This window comes from Notolepis coatsorum, assembly GCF_963971535.1.
Source record: "Notolepis coatsorum genome assembly, chromosome: 17".
NCBI classification, from domain to species: domain Eukaryota; kingdom Metazoa; phylum Chordata; class Actinopteri; order Aulopiformes; family Paralepididae; genus Notolepis; species Notolepis coatsorum.
Window position 1 is genome coordinate 70,190,504 of NC_140181.1, and position 18,119 is coordinate 70,208,622.

Here is an 18,119-nt window from a genome sequence, read left to right on the forward strand (position 1 = left end):
TTGATATCAGGAGCTATCTGTAGCTACTGCTAGCCCGGTAGATAACGTTAAGACAATTTAGTTTACTGGGGCAGATGGATCTAACGTGAGCTAGCTAAGCTAGCTAACGAGGGAACGGAGCACTCGAGTCGACTATTGCTGGAGCATTTGTTGATATCAGCAGCTATCAGTAGCTAGCCAGCTAGATACCGTTAGACAATGCCTCGTCATGTATTAAACTAAAAGTGAATAGTTGACTGGGTCATTGTTTAAACAGTAACGTTAGCTCATGGAGGTCCGATATAGACTAGAGCAGACGGAAGTAAACAAGCCAAATGAGAGCTTCCGATTAGTCATTTGCTTTCTTTCTCGTGAAACCAGTCACGTCACTCTACTGTGATTGGACCGTTGACTTGAGTGCAATGTGGGACTTGTAGTTTTTTAACGATCTCGCGGCGGAGAAAAAAAAGACGAGCGGCTATAATCTGTACTCGCACAAGAGTATCGTTATGAACTACACGTCTACACGCCACACGGCGGGCAGCCCTCTAAGTGTCATGCGCCAAAGGTAAAAACAGACCGCCCCTGGCGGGCGGCGGGCTTTAGTTTCGGTCCGTGTGTGTGTGTGTGTGTGTGTGTGTGTGTGTGAGAATGACGGACAATTGCTTGCTGTGTGAGAGAGAGAGAGAGAGATGGAGAATTAAGTACATTTGCTGAAATACAGTTGTTCTTAATTTTCTCACTTGCTATGTGAGAATGTTAGTTATTATGTTCTCAATGCCCCTTGCATTGTATGAGTTGTGTGGAAGCGTTTGCTAGTTCTAGTGCTATCCCTTTGTACATTGTGGCTGTGTCTGACAAAAGTTAACAATAAATAATGGTATTAGGAATACATTTGCCTCCTGCGTGAACTGTGCATAGCTAATAGACTGTATTTTAACGCCGGTCATATGGTGGTACTTGGAGAGCCAGCTACATTCTCAGGTGGTACTTGGTGTAAAAAGTTTGAGAACCACTGTAATAGAGGATTCTGAATACATAAAAGTCTAACATACCTCCTCGGCTCCTCGTCAGTATAGAGTAATATACTATGGGTCAGGTTTGTGTAAAATGCACACATTTCTGGAGAAAGAACGTCAGTTGATCAGATGACTAGACATCCTTTTATTCTTAATGGATATAGCTCCAGTAATGAGTTTTGTGCCCATAAGATTTGATTTTTGGTTTGGATGAACTCTCACAGCTCCAGTGCTCAGTTCCTGCCACTGCTGTGCTCAGCACTTAGTCGACCCACTAAGCTCAGAGGAGAGACGGAGAAGCAGATAGGGAGCAAGGTGACAGAATATGAATGAATAGAGATTTTGCATTCTAACATCTACAGTTCAAACATTTTACAAGGTGCAAACTATAGTTAGATTTTTGAACAAAAAGTGACAACCCTAACCCATAGTATACTACTCTATACTGAGGTACAAAAACCTGATCCATAGTATACTATATACCGAGGTACACAAACCTGACCCATAGTATACTACTCTATACCGAGGTACACAAACCTGACTCATAGTATACTACTCTATACTGAGGTACACATACCTGACCCATAGTAGGAATGGGCAAAACTCACAAAATTGCTATTCAATAGTCACTGGGAACTATTCGACTACTATTCCCCCCGAACATTAACGTAAGGTTTTGTTTTTACTTAATTGTGATTGTGAGATAATCAAGCTAGTTGGCTGCTGTAATTGCAAACAGCTAGATATTTGAGAGTCGGACCAGGCTAGCGTTCTTTCCAGGAACAAAAGCATTAATTCTGAAGTTACATCGCTGATGCTTGAAATGTCCGACTTACTTTTACTTACGCCTTTTACCCCGTTTGGGGCATAGGCCGTCAACAAGGGTTCTCCAAGCATCCCGATCCTGAGCCAACCTCTCAAGCTGGCCCCAGGTGTGTCCCATCTTCTTGGCATCGTCTTCCAAGTCTCTGCGCCAGGTGTTTTGTGGTCGGCCTCGCTTTCTTTTCCCTTGGGGGTTCCACCTGAGAGATTGTCTTGTGATGCTCAGGGATGGTTTACGGAGTGTATGGTCAATCCATCTCCAACGCCGTTGGAGAATCTCTTTCTCTGCTGGTTGTTGTTGTGTTCGTTGCCACAGGTCTTTATTGCTGATGGTGTTAGGCCAGCGAATCTGGAGGATTCGGCGCAGACAGGTGTTTAGGAAAACTTGTAATTTATTGGTTGTTGTGACAGTGGTCCTCCAGAAATGTCTGAGCTTCCACGTTATTGTATGATTTTGTTTTTACTTAACCTCTTAACACATTGGGTGCCACCGCCACGCCTCTTTGACCAGATAACCCCTTCCGTGCCAGAGCTTTAGTCAATGGGAGGTCGGGGATATTTGCGAACGCTTAAACTATATCGTAAATTATGGCTATGGGTCTAAAACACCCCTCGCTTATCAATGACTTGCTTGCAGTCAACATGTACGAAACGGATTGTTTTTTCATTGGTACATTTCCGTTTTTTTTTTTTTTTTTGATCCACTTTTTCTCCCATTTTTCTATATTTTCTCCCATCCCAATTTCGTATCATCCAATTCAACCCTCCCCTGTCACGAACGCTGTTTCTTGCCTCCCACAAGCCGGCTGCAATGTGGACTAAGTCATACATAGCACAAGTCCCCTCCGGTACTTGAGGTAACAGCAGTCGCATCTTTTCACCTGCGCAGCTCGATCTCTCAGTGTCGAGGAGTAACGCGTGGGAGGCTCACGCTGCCCCCGACACTTCCTGATTCTACTGCGCAGGCGCACCAACCGACTTGTAGGAGTCGCTTGTTCACAACGTTCGATCCCCACCCTTCAGTTTTCCCTCCCCGTAATACGGCCAATGTGTATTACTGCGGACGACCAGCTAAACTGAAAACAATGTGGAGAGCTGGATTCGAACACGCGAATCCTAGCGTCTCCACACTGGTGGCGAGTGCCTTGCCCACTACACCACCTAGCCGCCTGTACATTTCCGTTTTATATCGTTTTGAATAAGAGTATAGTTTCGGAGAGTTCTAGTAATTTCAGAGAAATTCCGCGATAATAGCCCTTTAGTGGAATACACAAAACACGTCATTTTTCGGCTGATATATGAATAGTTTTCAAATAAACGCTAGATTATCGATAGTATGTGTACTTATGCACGCTAGAGAAGCGGGCTGAAAAATCTATTATCCGTGACCTGGTCAGCGCTAACGTCATACACGCACACACACAGACGCGTTGTGATCGCTATGAAAAAAACATCCGATTAACCCAATACTGGTAAAATAGATTCCTTACCTCACATCAGATGTTCTGCAAAAAGATTAATCCAATTCCTGACCGCCATTCCAAATATTGATCGCGTTTGTAGGAGCCAAAGCTTATTACGGTTATTGATATATATGCTTATATGTTTATTTGTATAACCTTGCATTGAAACGGCATTAGGAATATTGATTGGATTTAGAGAGTCATTGAACCGTCTTATTTGTCATAATAGAACATTCTAGAACATTTGTTATGTCACAGTATGAAGTCATGACCGAACGTTCTAGAACATTTGTGATGTCACAGTATGATGTCATGACCGAACGTTCTGGAACATTTGTGATGGCATTGTATGATGTCATAACCGTACATTCTAGAACATTTGTGTCTCTATATATAGTCCACAATTCTCTCAGAAATTCAAATAAGAAGAAGAAGAAGAACAGTCTTTGTGTAGCCTGAAACAGGACTGAACAGATAGACGAAACAACATACACTGAAGCCTGCATTTCTCAACCAAGGTGCCAAGAGCCGGTACGAGATTTATTTCACGTCATAAATAGATCAATACAGTCTGTATTAAGTAATGTTTCTTTTTTAAATGTAGCCAAGAGTAAAGACCCTAACCCTATCAAAACAGCAGTCAAAGTGTATATTTTCAGCAATATGTTTGTTTACCAATGATTTTAAGTGTTATTAGTGAAATATGAGCTTATAAAAATGTCTGCGCATTGCACTGGAAAATGGACGATTTAGACGCGAGAAGAAGAAGCACTAATGGAATTGTTTCGTTTATATCTCACGGGTCGAACAAACCTCAATGCTATTGCCATAAAATACAACGTATATTGTTTCTTTACCTTTCTGTAAACATCTAGAAAAAATCTGTCACAATCCGGTAAAAAATGGCGGAGCTATGGACATTATACAAAAGTAACTGTACTTACAGTCTTTCATTCCGTCTTTGCCCTGTTCCAAACATCACTGATGCTTGAAATGTCTGTGAACTTGTGAAACAAAAAGAACATCTCTGTGATCTCAATCTTTCTTTTCTGTTCTTGAATTTTCTGTGCCGACGAAGCCTCTCTCAGCTGTTATGCTAGCGAGTGAGCTGGAAAATATATTTTTTTATGCATATGATGAACTGCACTACTTGTGGTTGATTTTAGACGTTTTAAAATCTAGTGCTATGTGCAAAAAAAGTGTACAGCCCCGTCAGGTTTGTGTTCCTCCTCGGTATAGAGTAGGGCTGGGCGATATGGAAAAAAATCATATCGCGATAACGATATGATAATTTTATTTTATTTCTCGATATCGATAATTATCGAATTGTTATAAGTGTTCAAAAAAAGTACGTTTATTTTGCAGCACTTCTTTGTCGTTGCCGCCATCTTTAGTGTTACATCCCCTCACACTCCAGTTCTCAGGCTGCAGCTGGTTTAAAAGCTAAAGTAAACCGGCTTCTCTGCTGGCTGTGGCTCCAGAGGAGTTGAACAGTTCTGGCTCCGTTAGTTTATTTTCAATCTTTTGGCGCTTTTTTGGTGGACAAACCACCGCACATGTGCACTGTGACTCGTGACTGGAGTCTAGTTCTGCTAGCACACATAGCCTACTGTGTACAGACGGTTTCAAAATGTATTTTAAATTAGAAAGCAAACAAAATAAATGGACAAGAGAAAAATAAATCTCAATTTGGTCAGTATTGTCATTTGGACAAGCAAAGCCATTACTTTAAGTTGCAGGCAAGAAAGACAAGTCTGTCTACTGTCTCTGGTTTTAAAACTGCCCTGTTGCAGGTAAAAAAAAAAAAAAAAAAAAAATCGATTTTTATTTTATTTCGATATTCGATATCGATTATTAAAATATATCGCGATATTTATCGTTATCGTTATATCGCCCAGCCCTAGTATAGAGTAGTATACTATGGGTCAGGTTTGTGTATCTCTTTCTGGTCCCCAGTTGTAATATGTAACACTACGCTAGCTACACATCACAGATGTTCAAATTAATGTATAGTGAGATGAACTAAACTCTGGTGACGGTGTATCGTATAATACATATTTTCTACGTTTTCTACATTACCTAAACATAAAATTCGGGCCACTTGTCAAACACTCAACCCAAAGTTGTTTAAATTGTCCAATTAGTCAAAACGTCATGCTTTTTTGGTGCCTACAGCTTGATTCTAATGTTAAATTGATTAAGACAGCACATTCTCACTCTAGTGCCAACCTCACACACTGGGAGAGAGCGAAAGGGTCGTGAGGAATGGAGCAACGTTCTTGTTCTCAAGAAAGTTTCAGTCAGTTTTACAAGTGTTACTAGTTACTACTGATGGTGAGTAAATTACAGTTATCGTGTAGGCATGCTGTATCTTTGTTGTTGGCTAACATTATGCACTAATGTAAGATTATGAGCCGTGTTAAGTCATGGATGATCGCTGTGTGTAGCCCATGTTGTGTGGATATCATCTGGTAAAGTTAGAAGGATTTGTATTGTCATGTTGCGAGAGAATTCAAATGTGAAATGGGCAGATTGTGCACAGCACGCGGCACCCCTGGACAATTGGCTGTCGCAGCAGACCACTTTGGGCTCAAAATGTGTTGAGAGCCGGGCTGTGCCGTCTTTCCCACTGGTTCTTGGGTCATTTGTAGCGGTGTCTGGCCAGGGTGCGTTAGGTTCTTAGGTTATTTGTGGTGGTGGCTGCCGGTCAGGGTGCGTTCCATACACATAGTCGGCAGTGGAAACGACTGTACATACCCCACAAGAAGCATTGTTTATATGTCATTGTCAGTTTTGGGAAATCTATCTGTGGTGGGTCTGTCTTGATATTATAGGGGGGGGGGGGGACCACAAATAAATCCAAGTATGGAAAACACTGCTGTGGCTGTTCTCCCCATTGATAAGAGGACCAGTACATTTTAATCTGACTGAGTTGCCCTGCCAGAATGAGACCAGTTTAATCATTTTGTGATTTTTAGGAACCACTTATATAGTTAAAGCATTTGGCAGTTTTATGAAAAGAGGAGCATTGTAATTTAGTAGTTGGTATGATAACAGCATCTGAAATGTGTAGGCTAGTTAATTTGAGTCCTTTTTTTGGGAGAATGATCAGACATTCATAATTGAGTAAGCCATACGTAAGTTGTAAGTTATGAATGCTTCCTTGACTTTTGAAAACAAAAAAGCTGAAATGGGGCATCACTTTATGCCTGTGGGCTCTATTATGAGTACGTTCACCCATAAGTGAGTGAGCAGTTTACTAGAGCATATTCAAGGCTGTTCCTTTTTTGTAGTCATCTTAATATTGCAACCAGTGCCACACTTTAAATTAATAAATGTTTACCAGTTGTTGACTTGCAGACAGACATCTGGATTGTTGTTGTTGACTCTCAGACATCTGGAATGTTGTAATTCGCACCATAACTAAAATGGCCTCCCCACATGAAAGTGACAGCTATAGTCCTGTAGGATATCAATGAGAATTTTTTTTTGTGCTATTTTGGGTTTATTTAGACTAGTCAGTGTGGTTTCTACAATGTGTTTACATACATTTGCTATGTAGGTAGGATCTGTGCATTGTTGTATTGATTAGCTATTAAATGAGTACACTTATTTATTTTTCTCTTATCAAGAGGCTCATTCCTACAGTCACCCAAATGCCCTATATTCTGCATTGCATCGAAAAATCAAAGACGGTCGTTCTCCACTCCTAGTCGTCTTCACTTTTGCACACAGTCCTACCCAGAGCTCCAGTGACTGAGCCCCAGCAGCCACTGCTTACATGCTGCTGCTGCAGAGAAACGCGCGCATGCCCTCCGAAACATGAACCTGATCTCACAGACCGGCTGATGAACCCAACTGTACCCCGAGCCGGTAGCTACGCACTATATTGTTGCCCTAAAGAGAACCGAACAGCACCAGCTCGCAGTGTCACGTTGGGCCCGTGTGACGAGAATGATTCAGCGGGTTATTATGCTTCAGCTGGCTCTACAACTAGCCCGCTAGCTCGCTACTAGCCAGCAGCGTGCTGCGGTCTAGCTGAGAGGCCCGGGTAAGACTCGTAGACTTGGCTGAGGATCTGAATATGAGTATTTGATACACACTTCAACGTATTATCGCAAAGCCACCGAGCTGTGTTCACGATATCTGCTCGTTTCTGCGCGGTGATGCACGGGGTGGAGAGTGCGGGCTTCTGGTGCGGCCTGTTCTGCAGCCGCGGGCTCGATTAGTCAACAGTCCGCTTGAACCGGAGGTCTGGACTGGAACCATCGCTAAACGCGGGTGAATCGGTCTTTTAGATTTAGATTTTTATAACCGTAATTAGCAGATATGCCGCTATGTACAGTTAGCTTTCCATCGCGAAATTTTCTTAATAGGCTACTATTGTATTTGTGGTGTTTTTTTCTAAGTATGTTCGGAGCAGAGCTTCTGCTGTGGTACCGTTAGCTCGCTAGCAGCGACTCCCCTGCTGTCGACCGAGCGGCTCGGCTCGTTGTGCTGCTGCTTCGCTGTCTGGTTCGCTCTCAGACATGTTGCCGCAATCGTTCGTAAACTACTCAAGTCAGTCAACGATTGTTATTGTCGGTCAGTAGCCGAATGTGTGCTTGTGGCTTCATGGTGACATTAGGTTAACTGTTGGATAAAGATGTTGCTAGCAACGAGTGCTAACGTTAGCTCTGCAGCTCCAGCGAGAACCTGTCAGTGTCAAGTCACTTGTGTTGCTGACAGCCGGCCAGCTGCGTATGTTTGTGTTTCAGGGACAACATCGGTTGCATTTCAAGCGTTTGTTAATCTGTCATGTTATCAAGTTAGGACATAACCAATTCATTGTAACGTTTATCATACGTAGGCTAGCCGGTAATTCCCCACCGTTGAGGACCGCGCGGTGTTAAACGAAGCTCGCTTGCTAGCTAACGTTAGCCATCATCAGCTGCTGCTAGTCAATGGTTCTGGATGATCGTTAGATTAAATGTATTGTCATCATTATACAGCACGAGTACAGTACAACGAAAAGATGTTTGGAATCCAATAAGAGTGCAAATGTAACGGTAAAGTGCAATAGTAATATACAATGTACAGGTGATTAAACTGGGTATGAAATATATAAATTTAACTGAATATATTTGAAATTGAATATATAAATGAATACTAGAGTAATAGTGCTAATCGGATGTATGTACAGAGTTGTATTATAATATGTACAGTGATGCATGTATAAAGACATGGTAGTAGTAAGTTGTACTGACCAGCAGTGTAACTAGTAAGTAAGGGATATGTATAGGTATAGTATTTGCAGATTATATGTAGGTATGTACAGGCAGATGTGTGTGTGTGTGTGTGTATATATATATATATATATATATATATATATATATATAATTACGGTAAGCATATACAGCATTATTGTACATCATATCATGCAGCGGTATATGGGTTATATGCAGCCGGCAGGTGAAGTAGATGTATGTAAATGTATATATACAACAAGGATTATATGCAGGTATATTCAGACAGATTGGATTATATGCTGTAAATATATACCGGTAAATGTGCATATATATATGGTATATACAGCACTATTGTACATGCTATCATACAGTTATATGGGTAGACTATAGTATGATGTAGGTAGTTATGATTACATTGTAGGGAAGTTGTAGACGATGAAAGCAGTAGGTAGATATATGCATTGAGTATAGGCAACAGAGTTCAAAGTTTGTACAGTATGGGTAACAGCCTAGGTATAGGCAATGGACTTCTGAGTTCAGAGTTTATATGGTATGGGGGTAGGGGCCTGTCATTGTGGTACAGAGTTCAGGGAGATGACAACTGAGGGAAAGAAGCTGTTCCTGAGTCTGCTTGACTTGGAGCGGAGGTTCCTCTAGTGCCTCCCAGAGGGGAGGAGGGCAAACAGTCCATGATTGGGATGAGAGGTGTCCTTGACAAGGCTGCATGCCTTCCTTAGACACCGTTTGTGATGAATAGACATTTGCAGGGAGTGATTTACCGGTGATGCGTTCGGTGGTTTTCACCACCCTCTGCAGTGCTTTCCGGTCTGAGGCAGTGCAGTTGCCGACTTGCCGTACCAGACTGTGATGCAGTTGGTGACTATGCTTTCTATGGCGCACCAGTAAAAGTTCACCAGAAACTGAGTAGACTGATGTGGGCTTTCCTTAGCCTCATCAGGAAGAAGATGACTTTGATCTTCCTGAAGTCCACAATGAGCTCCTTGGTTTTCTTGATGTTGAGGGTCAGTTTGTTGTCGGCGCACCACGCCACCAGGTGCTGGACCTCCTCCCTGTAGGCCAACTCATCGTTGTTTTTGATGAGGCACACCACCTTTGTCGTCTGCAAACTTGGTGGCTAGGTACCCTAGCAATTTGCGTCCCAAATTATTCTGTGTTGGCTGAACTCTTGCAAATTCTTTGGTGGCTGTTTGCCAATCAATCAACAATAATTGTTTTTTTTAAATGGCTGTCTGTATTTAATGACCTGAACCTGGTTGCTTTCAAGTTTGTGTTATTTGAGAGATGCACTGGTGGTTTGCCATGATCTTGTCCAACTCATTTTACCTAAGGTTTGCCAACTTTTGATGCTTTTTGTTGCCAGCTTTTCCCCTTCAGAGAACAATTGTCTCATGACTTCTTGGTGTCCCCCACTGACCCCCAGCAGAGTTTGCACAATAATCTCTGACATTTTAGGTGGGTTGTTAATTGTTAACATTGCCAGGTGGGAAGAAGAGCACACAACAAATGTGAGGAGCATAATCTATACAAATGAGTGAACAAAATCTTTCTCTTGTTTCAGGTAAAGCGAATGGAACATGCTGTTAAGTGGGTATTGCCGAATTACTTACTGTGAGTACGATATTCAGATTTTATGTGCTTTATAATTCTAGTCTAGCAAATGCATGAAACAGACTTTTTAATCTCAAGGCCACATTGGCCAGTGGATTCAGTTTTACAGGTAAATGTAAATTGTAGGCTTTAAAAAGTAATTTTTGCAAATGAGAACAGGTTTTGCCTGGATAAGACGCATACTAGCCACAACCAGAATTTGACAGTGATGAGTGTTAATTTCAAACTCAGACTTGCCTGATTTGTTATTATTGATCAATTGATTATTATTGCTATATTTTGAATCATTCTGGTATTGTTTATTTTACAGCACTCATTGTATTCAGCGTTACATACTACATAGCTGCATGACGTTTATAATTTCTTGACAGGAGCAACAAATAGAAAGTAGCGACAATGAAGGTCGACAGAACCAAGTTAAAGAAAACCCCCACAGAAGCTGTGAGTATGCATGTTGGCTCCGTAATCTGTTTTAGACTCACTCTGTGGTCCTTGCACTCTCAAATACTCTCCTGTTCCCTTTGTCCCACACAGCCTGCCGACTGCAGGACACTCATAGAGAAGCTCAAGGCATGCAGCGATGAGCAACTGCTGCTAGAACTGCAGCACATAAAGACCTGGAATATTGGCAAGGTGAGCCTTATTAAAGTAGAGGCCCGGGGGAGGTGCAGCCTCTTCACATTAGATTTAAATGTATTGTCATTTGTCATCATACAACACAAGTACATTACAACGAAAATAAGTTTGGCATCCAACCAGAGTGCAAATATAACAGTAAAGTGCAATAGTGATATACAATGTACAGGTGATTGAACTGTATAAAATATACAAATTTGTACGAGAGTAATGCTAATCAGATGCATGTAGAGAGTTTTAAGTATAATATGGACACTACAGTGATACAGGTATAAGGACAGTATGGTCGTAGTCATGCTGGCCAGCAGCATAACTAGTAGGAGTAGGATATGTACAGATATAGATATAGAAAAGGACTGTGCAGGTAAGTACAGACCGATGTGGATAGGTATGTATGCGGTGAGAATAAATATCTATATATATATGCCAGTTCCGAACAGGCACTGCACTAGTGATGAAGGCAAACATTGTGCCATATTTCTCACACAATTATTTAGTAATAAAATAATAAATATTTAGTTTTGATATCACACTTCTCATGACCATGCAATCCAATATAATGGTGGACAAAAAATATTTCAAATGGGCAGCATTTCAGTCTGTTAGACAAGCACACCAGAGAGGAAGGTTTGGGGGAGACCATGATTCTGACTTGCCGGTTCAGTGTGTTAACATGTTGTTAACCCCCCCGCAGTGTGAGCTGTACCACTGGGTGGACCTCCTGGACCGCTTCGATGGCATCCTGTGTGATGCGGGCCAGACGGTGGAGAATATGTCCTGGCTGCTGGTGTGCGACCGGCCAGACAACGGGCAGCTCAAAGCCCTGCTGTTGGCCGTGCTCAACTTCACAGCCCTGCTCATAGAGTATAGCTTCTCCCGGCATCTCTACAGCTCTATAGAGGTAGGCTGGAGCAACCGTCGTGGCCTCCTTGCTCCCTCCTGCACCTTGCACCTAATCAGATTTTAAATAAATAAACCAATTCTTATCCTTTGGTAACCTTCTCCGTGCCTTTTTCTCTCTTCCCCTCCGCAGCACTTAACCACCTTGTTAGCGTCATGTGACATGCAGGTGGTGCTGTCCGTGCTGAACCTACTCTACGTGTTCAGCAAACGCTCCAACTACATCACCAGACTGGGCTCGGACAAGAGGACCCCTCTCCTGGCCCGCCTGCAACACCTGGCTGAGGTCCGGAAAGAGTCGTTATTCCCATTACCATAATGACAAGTCTTCACCATGTATGAAATAACCGTATTGATGAGTTCCTTTTTGTTCTCTCCTGCAGAGCTGGGGAGGAAAAGAGAATGGCTTTGGTCTGGCCGAGTGCTGCAGGGACCTGCCTATGACTGTGAGCGTTTGTCAACTGTAATGTTCAATAACTGTCCTGAATAATCGCTTGTGACTTCGGAACGATTGTTTATTTAGTCCCCCCCCCTTGTTCTTTTCTTCATCCGGCTGTCAAATAATACTAACAATGCTCTTATCTATCCACCTCTTCCTCCACTCTGCTGCCCATCCGTTGACACATGGGTAGAAGTACCCTCCCAGTGCCACCACGCTGCACTTTGAGTTCTACGCCGAACCCGGCCCCGAGGTCAAATTGGAGAGAAAGGTGAAGACTCATAGTTGCATTAAAACAAATTGGAATTTTGAGTAACCTAATCCATACTTCTGCTGCTCTCCCCACTATCTTACATTGACCTGTCTGTGAACCTTTCTCCCCGCAGCAGACCAGTAGTAACACACTACATTATATTCACATCGAGCAGCTAGACAAGGTAAAGCCACATATCGATGTCCTATTGAAGCAAATAATGGATGTAATGACGACCAACACCCCCCTCACAACGAACACCCCTGCCGGGTTTTGTCTCTACTTTGCATGTCTCAGATTTCAGAAAGTCCATCTGAGATCATGGAGTCGCTGACGGTGATGTACAACATCCCTAAAGACAAGCAGACCCTGCTGTTCACACACATCCGACTGGCCCACGGCTTCTCCAACCACAAAAAGAGGCTGCAGGCCGTGCAGGCCCGACTACACGCCATCTCTATACTGGGTGAGTAGCACCCTGCCCACCACCAACGTATAGCTCTTGGGATCGCTGGGAGGAGGGTGGGGTTACATAACCTTGAGTCTGCCAAGTACTCACATTGTTCTGATGTTTCCTTCCAGTGTACTCCAATGCACTCCAGGAATCGGCCAACAGTATTCTATACAATGGCTTGATAGAGGAGCTGGTCGATGTACTACAGATTACAGACAAACAGCTAGTGGTAAGCAAGCCGCTTCCCCTTTGTTTCTGCTTCAGCTTCCTGCCACGCCAGGCTGGTGGGTCTGTGCTACATCGGTAGTAATGTGTGAAATGACCTTTGATATTCTGTGCCGTCATGTCAACCTGTAATGTAATGTATTCTCTAATATAAATGTTGGTGTGATATTTAATCTATTCTAGTTTTATAAAAAAATATTTATTTTTCTTTTCAAAATGTAATTATATTCAAGCGATTCCTGCACATGCTCGGTTTGCTTGTCTACTCATTTGTTAAATAGCTGGTGTTCCCCCCCCCCCCTTTCATCAGGATATAAAGGCAGCATCTTTGCGCACTTTAACCTCCATCGTCCATCTGGAGAGGACACCCAAGCTGTCTAACATCATCGACTGCACAGGCACTGCCTCCTACCATGGCTTCCTGCCTGTGTTGGTGCGCAACTGTATCCAGGCCATGATAGGTGAAATTACCTCTAATCTCTTCCATGCCTACGAACACTGTACAGAAAGGATTCTATTCACCTAGAGGCTAGTTTCTGAACACTACTTTTGTGTTTTTCCTCAGACCCTCTGATGGAACCGTACCCACACCAGTTTGCCACAGCACTCTTCTCATTCCTCTACCACCTGGCCAGTTACGACGCCGGAGGAGAGGCCCTGGTCTCCTGTGGTATGATGGAAGCCTTGCTCAAGGTATGTCCTGTTCACCCCTGGAAGTCATTGCCTTTGGCTTTCACTAGGTGAGGGTTGTTGGAGACCCACTCTCATGGCATATACTGTGATATGTGTTGTGAAGAGAATTATTCTCCTCCATACCAGAGTATAGTCGGGTTTTCCTATTTTTTTCTTTTATGCAATGTCACAGACCTCTTAGGTGTTACCATAGGAAATCATTCTGAGATCACTAGAGTGCAATACCGGCCGCATCCTGCTAGGTGGCAGTATCGCCCACCCGTTGCAACCTTTTTTCACATCTAATTTCCTCCGGGCGGAGAATTTTGGTCCAGGCAAGCCTAGCGGTTCACCCGATCGCATTGGAACGCATCCATGGCCCTCGATGCATGTGTTGTGCCGGATTATGTCGGGGACCTGATGGACACCAATACTGGAAATCGCAATCAGACAATTGGAATATTCTTTTTGGGATACCTCCTAGTAAATGTAAGGACTATATGACATCAATCCTACTTTGATCCAACCATGATTTCACATCGATCACAACGATCACATGTAACATACTCCAAAACGTATGCCGTTGCTGACGATTATATACCTCCGTCTCCCATTCTTCCTCTCTCTCCCTCTACCGGACTGCCCGGTAGTACAAACAAATACAAATCTACCAAAAACATAATAAAAAAAAAATATATATATATTCAGAGCTCTACAGTGCGACCATATTGCTCGCATATGCCCCTAGAAATATGTGTGTGCGAACCGGAAAGTTTCAAGTTTCTTTAATAGTTGTCATACAGAAGTACAGAAATCGACTGCGAGTGAATATTAGCCTCAGTCGTGCTTTTTTTTCTTCTCCGCTGATAAATCGTTAAACTACAAGTCCCACATTGCACTCAAGCCAACGGTCCAATCACAGTAGAGTGACGTGACTGGTTTCAAGGGAAATAAAGGAAATGACCAATCGGAAGCTAATTTTCTTTTTTACTTCCTGAAAGTCTGCCATTGCGATATGCGAGACTTTCCCGAGACAGTAACATTAAATTAACACTTTGGCTGCCATGGGTTAAATTCATTATCAACCGTAGGTTGCCGGCTCTATTTGTCTATAGAGAAAGTCCCCTTCTTTGCAGGGCTATAACTTTTTAAATTCTATTGCTACATTGCCATTATTAGGGCCCATTCAAAGTCCTATATGTATTGTTCATTGTGTAGCAACGTTAAACTTTTTCATTCACATATTCATAGTAAAGTATGGTCTAATGTATAAGTATGTTTTCATCTCTTTCTGCAGCTTTCTCCAGAACGTGATCTATAGCCCCAAATACATTATATTGATGATGCAATACAGTTTTATGGCAATCAGCGCGATATAAAAAATTCCAACTAGACGTACTTCTAGAAGTTACTACACGTCATCTGATGTTGACCGGATGGGCTAGGGGGCGTTTATAATTCCGTGGGCAGCGTTATACCAATCATCTAATGTGGGTCAAATGTTCATAATAGCAGTTAGTATCGAAGACGGTAACTTTACACGCTAAAACTCACCCCAGTCTCCGCGCGCCGTTGGGCGATCATCGTAGAGTAGAAATTTTATCATTATGGGATGTAGATTTACCCGGTCCATCTCCAGCTTGTATAATGGTATATACGTCCAAATCATGTTGTTTATCGAGTTATTGGCAATCGATCGCTGTGTATTGTGACGAGCTAGAATGCCGGGACCTATAGCGAGTGCCCGGAAGTAATACGGCCGTCCAGCACAACCTCTATGGCACTTCCTGTTAAGCGATTGCGCCGATCGGCCACCAGATGGCGCTCCTGAACCGCCAGAGAGCTCAGTGGGTCCTCCTGGTGCATCTCAGGCCAGCGGAGGGGACATATGAATCCAATCCCAGATTTTTGAAATATTGATATTAAAGACGCTGTAAAGCGTCTTCGGCAACTTGAGCATGGCCGGGAATGACGTGTTTAAGCGTTTCCCGGCACCCAAAGTGTTAATGTAACTTTTTCTAGTCTTACCAATAGCAATAGATTTTAGAACACCTAGATTTATCGATAGCAATAGTAATATATCGTTAATGCAACAAAACTAATGCCTTGCTTTGTTAATCATAACGTTGATGCAGTAGCGTATGTCGTTGTGTTATCAACAGCAGAGGTGGGCAATAGGGTCCAGCTGCAGCGCCGGAGTGCAAGCGGTGTGACGTAATTGTCAGAATTGACTGTCAATCAATAGTCTACCTGACACGCAAACTCATAAACAATGTTTCTGTACTGGAGCCGGAGGTGTACAGTATTTCAATAGGCAACCCTAAAAGGATTATTTTTCTAGAAGAGCAACACTAGCCAAAACATAGGCATTGTATGCATAAAAGGGGCAACAGCTAAAGTTAAGTGACTGTTACTTTTTTTAGCAGTAGTTTGATTTGATAGTTTATTTGATAGGGACAGCACATGTTAATGAACATCAAGTACAAAATACAAAATGTGAACATGCAGGGTTGTAGCAAGAGCTAATTTACACCAGGAGACAGCAAAACTCTTTCAATAAATAAATAGCCTGCTTAGGGTAAAAGCATTGCGACAATCAATGATAAAAACAACGATAAAAACAAGAAACAAGTTACATAAACTAAATCGGATAAAAAATTATCACAGTTCTGGTTTGCCTTTAAGATGGGTCTTGAACATGGAGTATGTGGGGCACTCTAATCACAACTGGTAGGCTATTCCAGTAGTTGCCACTTTTAACAGTGGACACAGTTTTAGCAAAGGTAGTATACCGAAAAGGCACCTTACAGTCCCCTCTACTGATGGCCCTGGTGGTAATGCCAGTGTCTCCTTTTTGTTTAATGTCACCTTTCTTTATTAGGCCTAGTTGTTTGCCACAGTAGGCATTAATCACTTAATAGTTCAAATGTCTGTGTCCCATTCCCGTTTGCACACGCAGATACACACAGTGGGCCAGTGACTTTGGTGGTATGTGCTATTGCACAGATGTGTGTCCCGTCCCCGTTTGCACATGCACGCACAGTACAAATATACATTTATTTTTGAAAAGAAAAATTCACTGTGCTCCTAAATATTTTTGTGTGCTCCTACATTTCTTTGTGTGCTCCTACATTTTTTCCATTTAGGAGCACATGTGCTCCTTGGGAAAAAGGTTAGCGTAGAGCCCTGATATTGAGGCCTAGTACCTTATTATAGCCAACTTGCACGGCTATGGATCGGGCCAAATCGACTCTTTCCAATGGCGGAGTTCAATTTCGATTTAGTATCGCCAGGCGTGCATGAAGAACAGAATGAAATCTACTGTATGTACAGTAGGTATTTTTTTCTTGCCACAGCTCTGCCATTTTGAAACTGATTTCAAATTGGATGGTTGCTAAATGTTCACAATAGGGGAGACAAACTAACTGCGCTCCAATATATGCCAATAACGTTCAGTTTTGTGGTATATAATCCAGAGTAATAAGAGAAATAAAAAAAAATCACAAGTCATTTGCTTGAAGGCAGCTAGAATCCGTTGGGAAGTGTAGTTTTTAGAAATTCCAACTCTCATTGAGAGCTCTGGGTGTCCTTTTCTCAAAATGACTACAATCGTCTGCAAGCATTCATCGATGGCCGCTAATTCAAAATGGCCGATCTCTGCGATCAAAACAACACATTTCAAAAACTAAAATCTCACTAATAACACTTTAACCTATGGGTAAACAAACGTATTGCTGAAAATATACAATATGACTGCTGTTGTGACATGGTTAGGATGTTTACTCTTGAATACGTTTAACGATAATTATGTCAAGACCGGACCGCACAGGTGGAAGAGGTTAAGGTTAGGTTAGACTTAAAACGCCTGCTAATAATGCATTATATAGCCTGTATATACACTAGGGATGCCCCGATCACGTTTTTTGATACCGATCACCGATCGTCGTGAGCCATATCGGCCGATACCGATCGTTTTTGATTAAAAGAAATTAAAATTTATTTTATATAATTATTATTATTATTTTTTTAATAAAATATATATATTATATAATTAGACTTGTACTTGTATTATCTGCGAGACATCGCCACCACGCAACAAGCTCCACTGTCTGTGTGTACTCTAGTAGCCTCCAGCTACAGCCAGGATTCTCCGGAGCTGCAGCTGGACCTATACTTGAGTAGCCTCGAGCTACGGCCAGGATTCTCCGGCACTGCACCTGGACCCTATTGGTATAACGTTACTTAACTGTGCTCAGCAAGCCCTCAGCTCGAATACGCATCGAATCAGTGTTATAAGACATTGATATCAGGAGCTATCTGTAGCTACTGCTAGCCGGATATATAACGTTAATACAACGCCTCAGTGAATTATTTAGTTCAATGGGACATTTCGTTTTTAA

The 18,119-nt window shown here is 42.4% G+C and overlaps 1 protein-coding gene across 12 annotated transcripts in view; it reads left to right on the forward strand.

Moving 5' to 3' along the window:
• Window positions 1-18,119, forward strand: part of huwe1 (HECT, UBA and WWE domain containing E3 ubiquitin protein ligase 1) — a 145,280-nt gene that overhangs the window by 40,084 nt on the left and 87,077 nt on the right. For 11 of the 12 annotated variants that reach the window (XM_084333864.1, XM_084333868.1, XM_084333859.1 and 8 more), the window contains exons 3-14: window positions 10,091-10,140; window positions 10,512-10,581; window positions 10,675-10,773; window positions 11,471-11,677; window positions 11,810-11,962; window positions 12,060-12,122; window positions 12,309-12,386; window positions 12,502-12,552; window positions 12,666-12,834; window positions 12,951-13,051; window positions 13,358-13,508; window positions 13,613-13,740. In XM_084333864.1, coding sequence (XP_084189990.1) covers window positions 10,537-10,581; window positions 10,675-10,773; window positions 11,471-11,677; window positions 11,810-11,962; window positions 12,060-12,122; window positions 12,309-12,386; window positions 12,502-12,552; window positions 12,666-12,834; window positions 12,951-13,051; window positions 13,358-13,508; window positions 13,613-13,740 — 1,245 coding nt within the window. In that variant the 5' untranslated portion in view covers window positions 10,091-10,140; window positions 10,512-10,536. The remainder of the gene's footprint in view (window positions 1-10,090; window positions 10,141-10,511; window positions 10,582-10,674; window positions 10,774-11,470; window positions 11,678-11,809; window positions 11,963-12,059; window positions 12,123-12,308; window positions 12,387-12,501; window positions 12,553-12,665; window positions 12,835-12,950; window positions 13,052-13,357; window positions 13,509-13,612; window positions 13,741-18,119) is intronic. The other variant, XM_084333863.1, reaches the window with a different exon arrangement.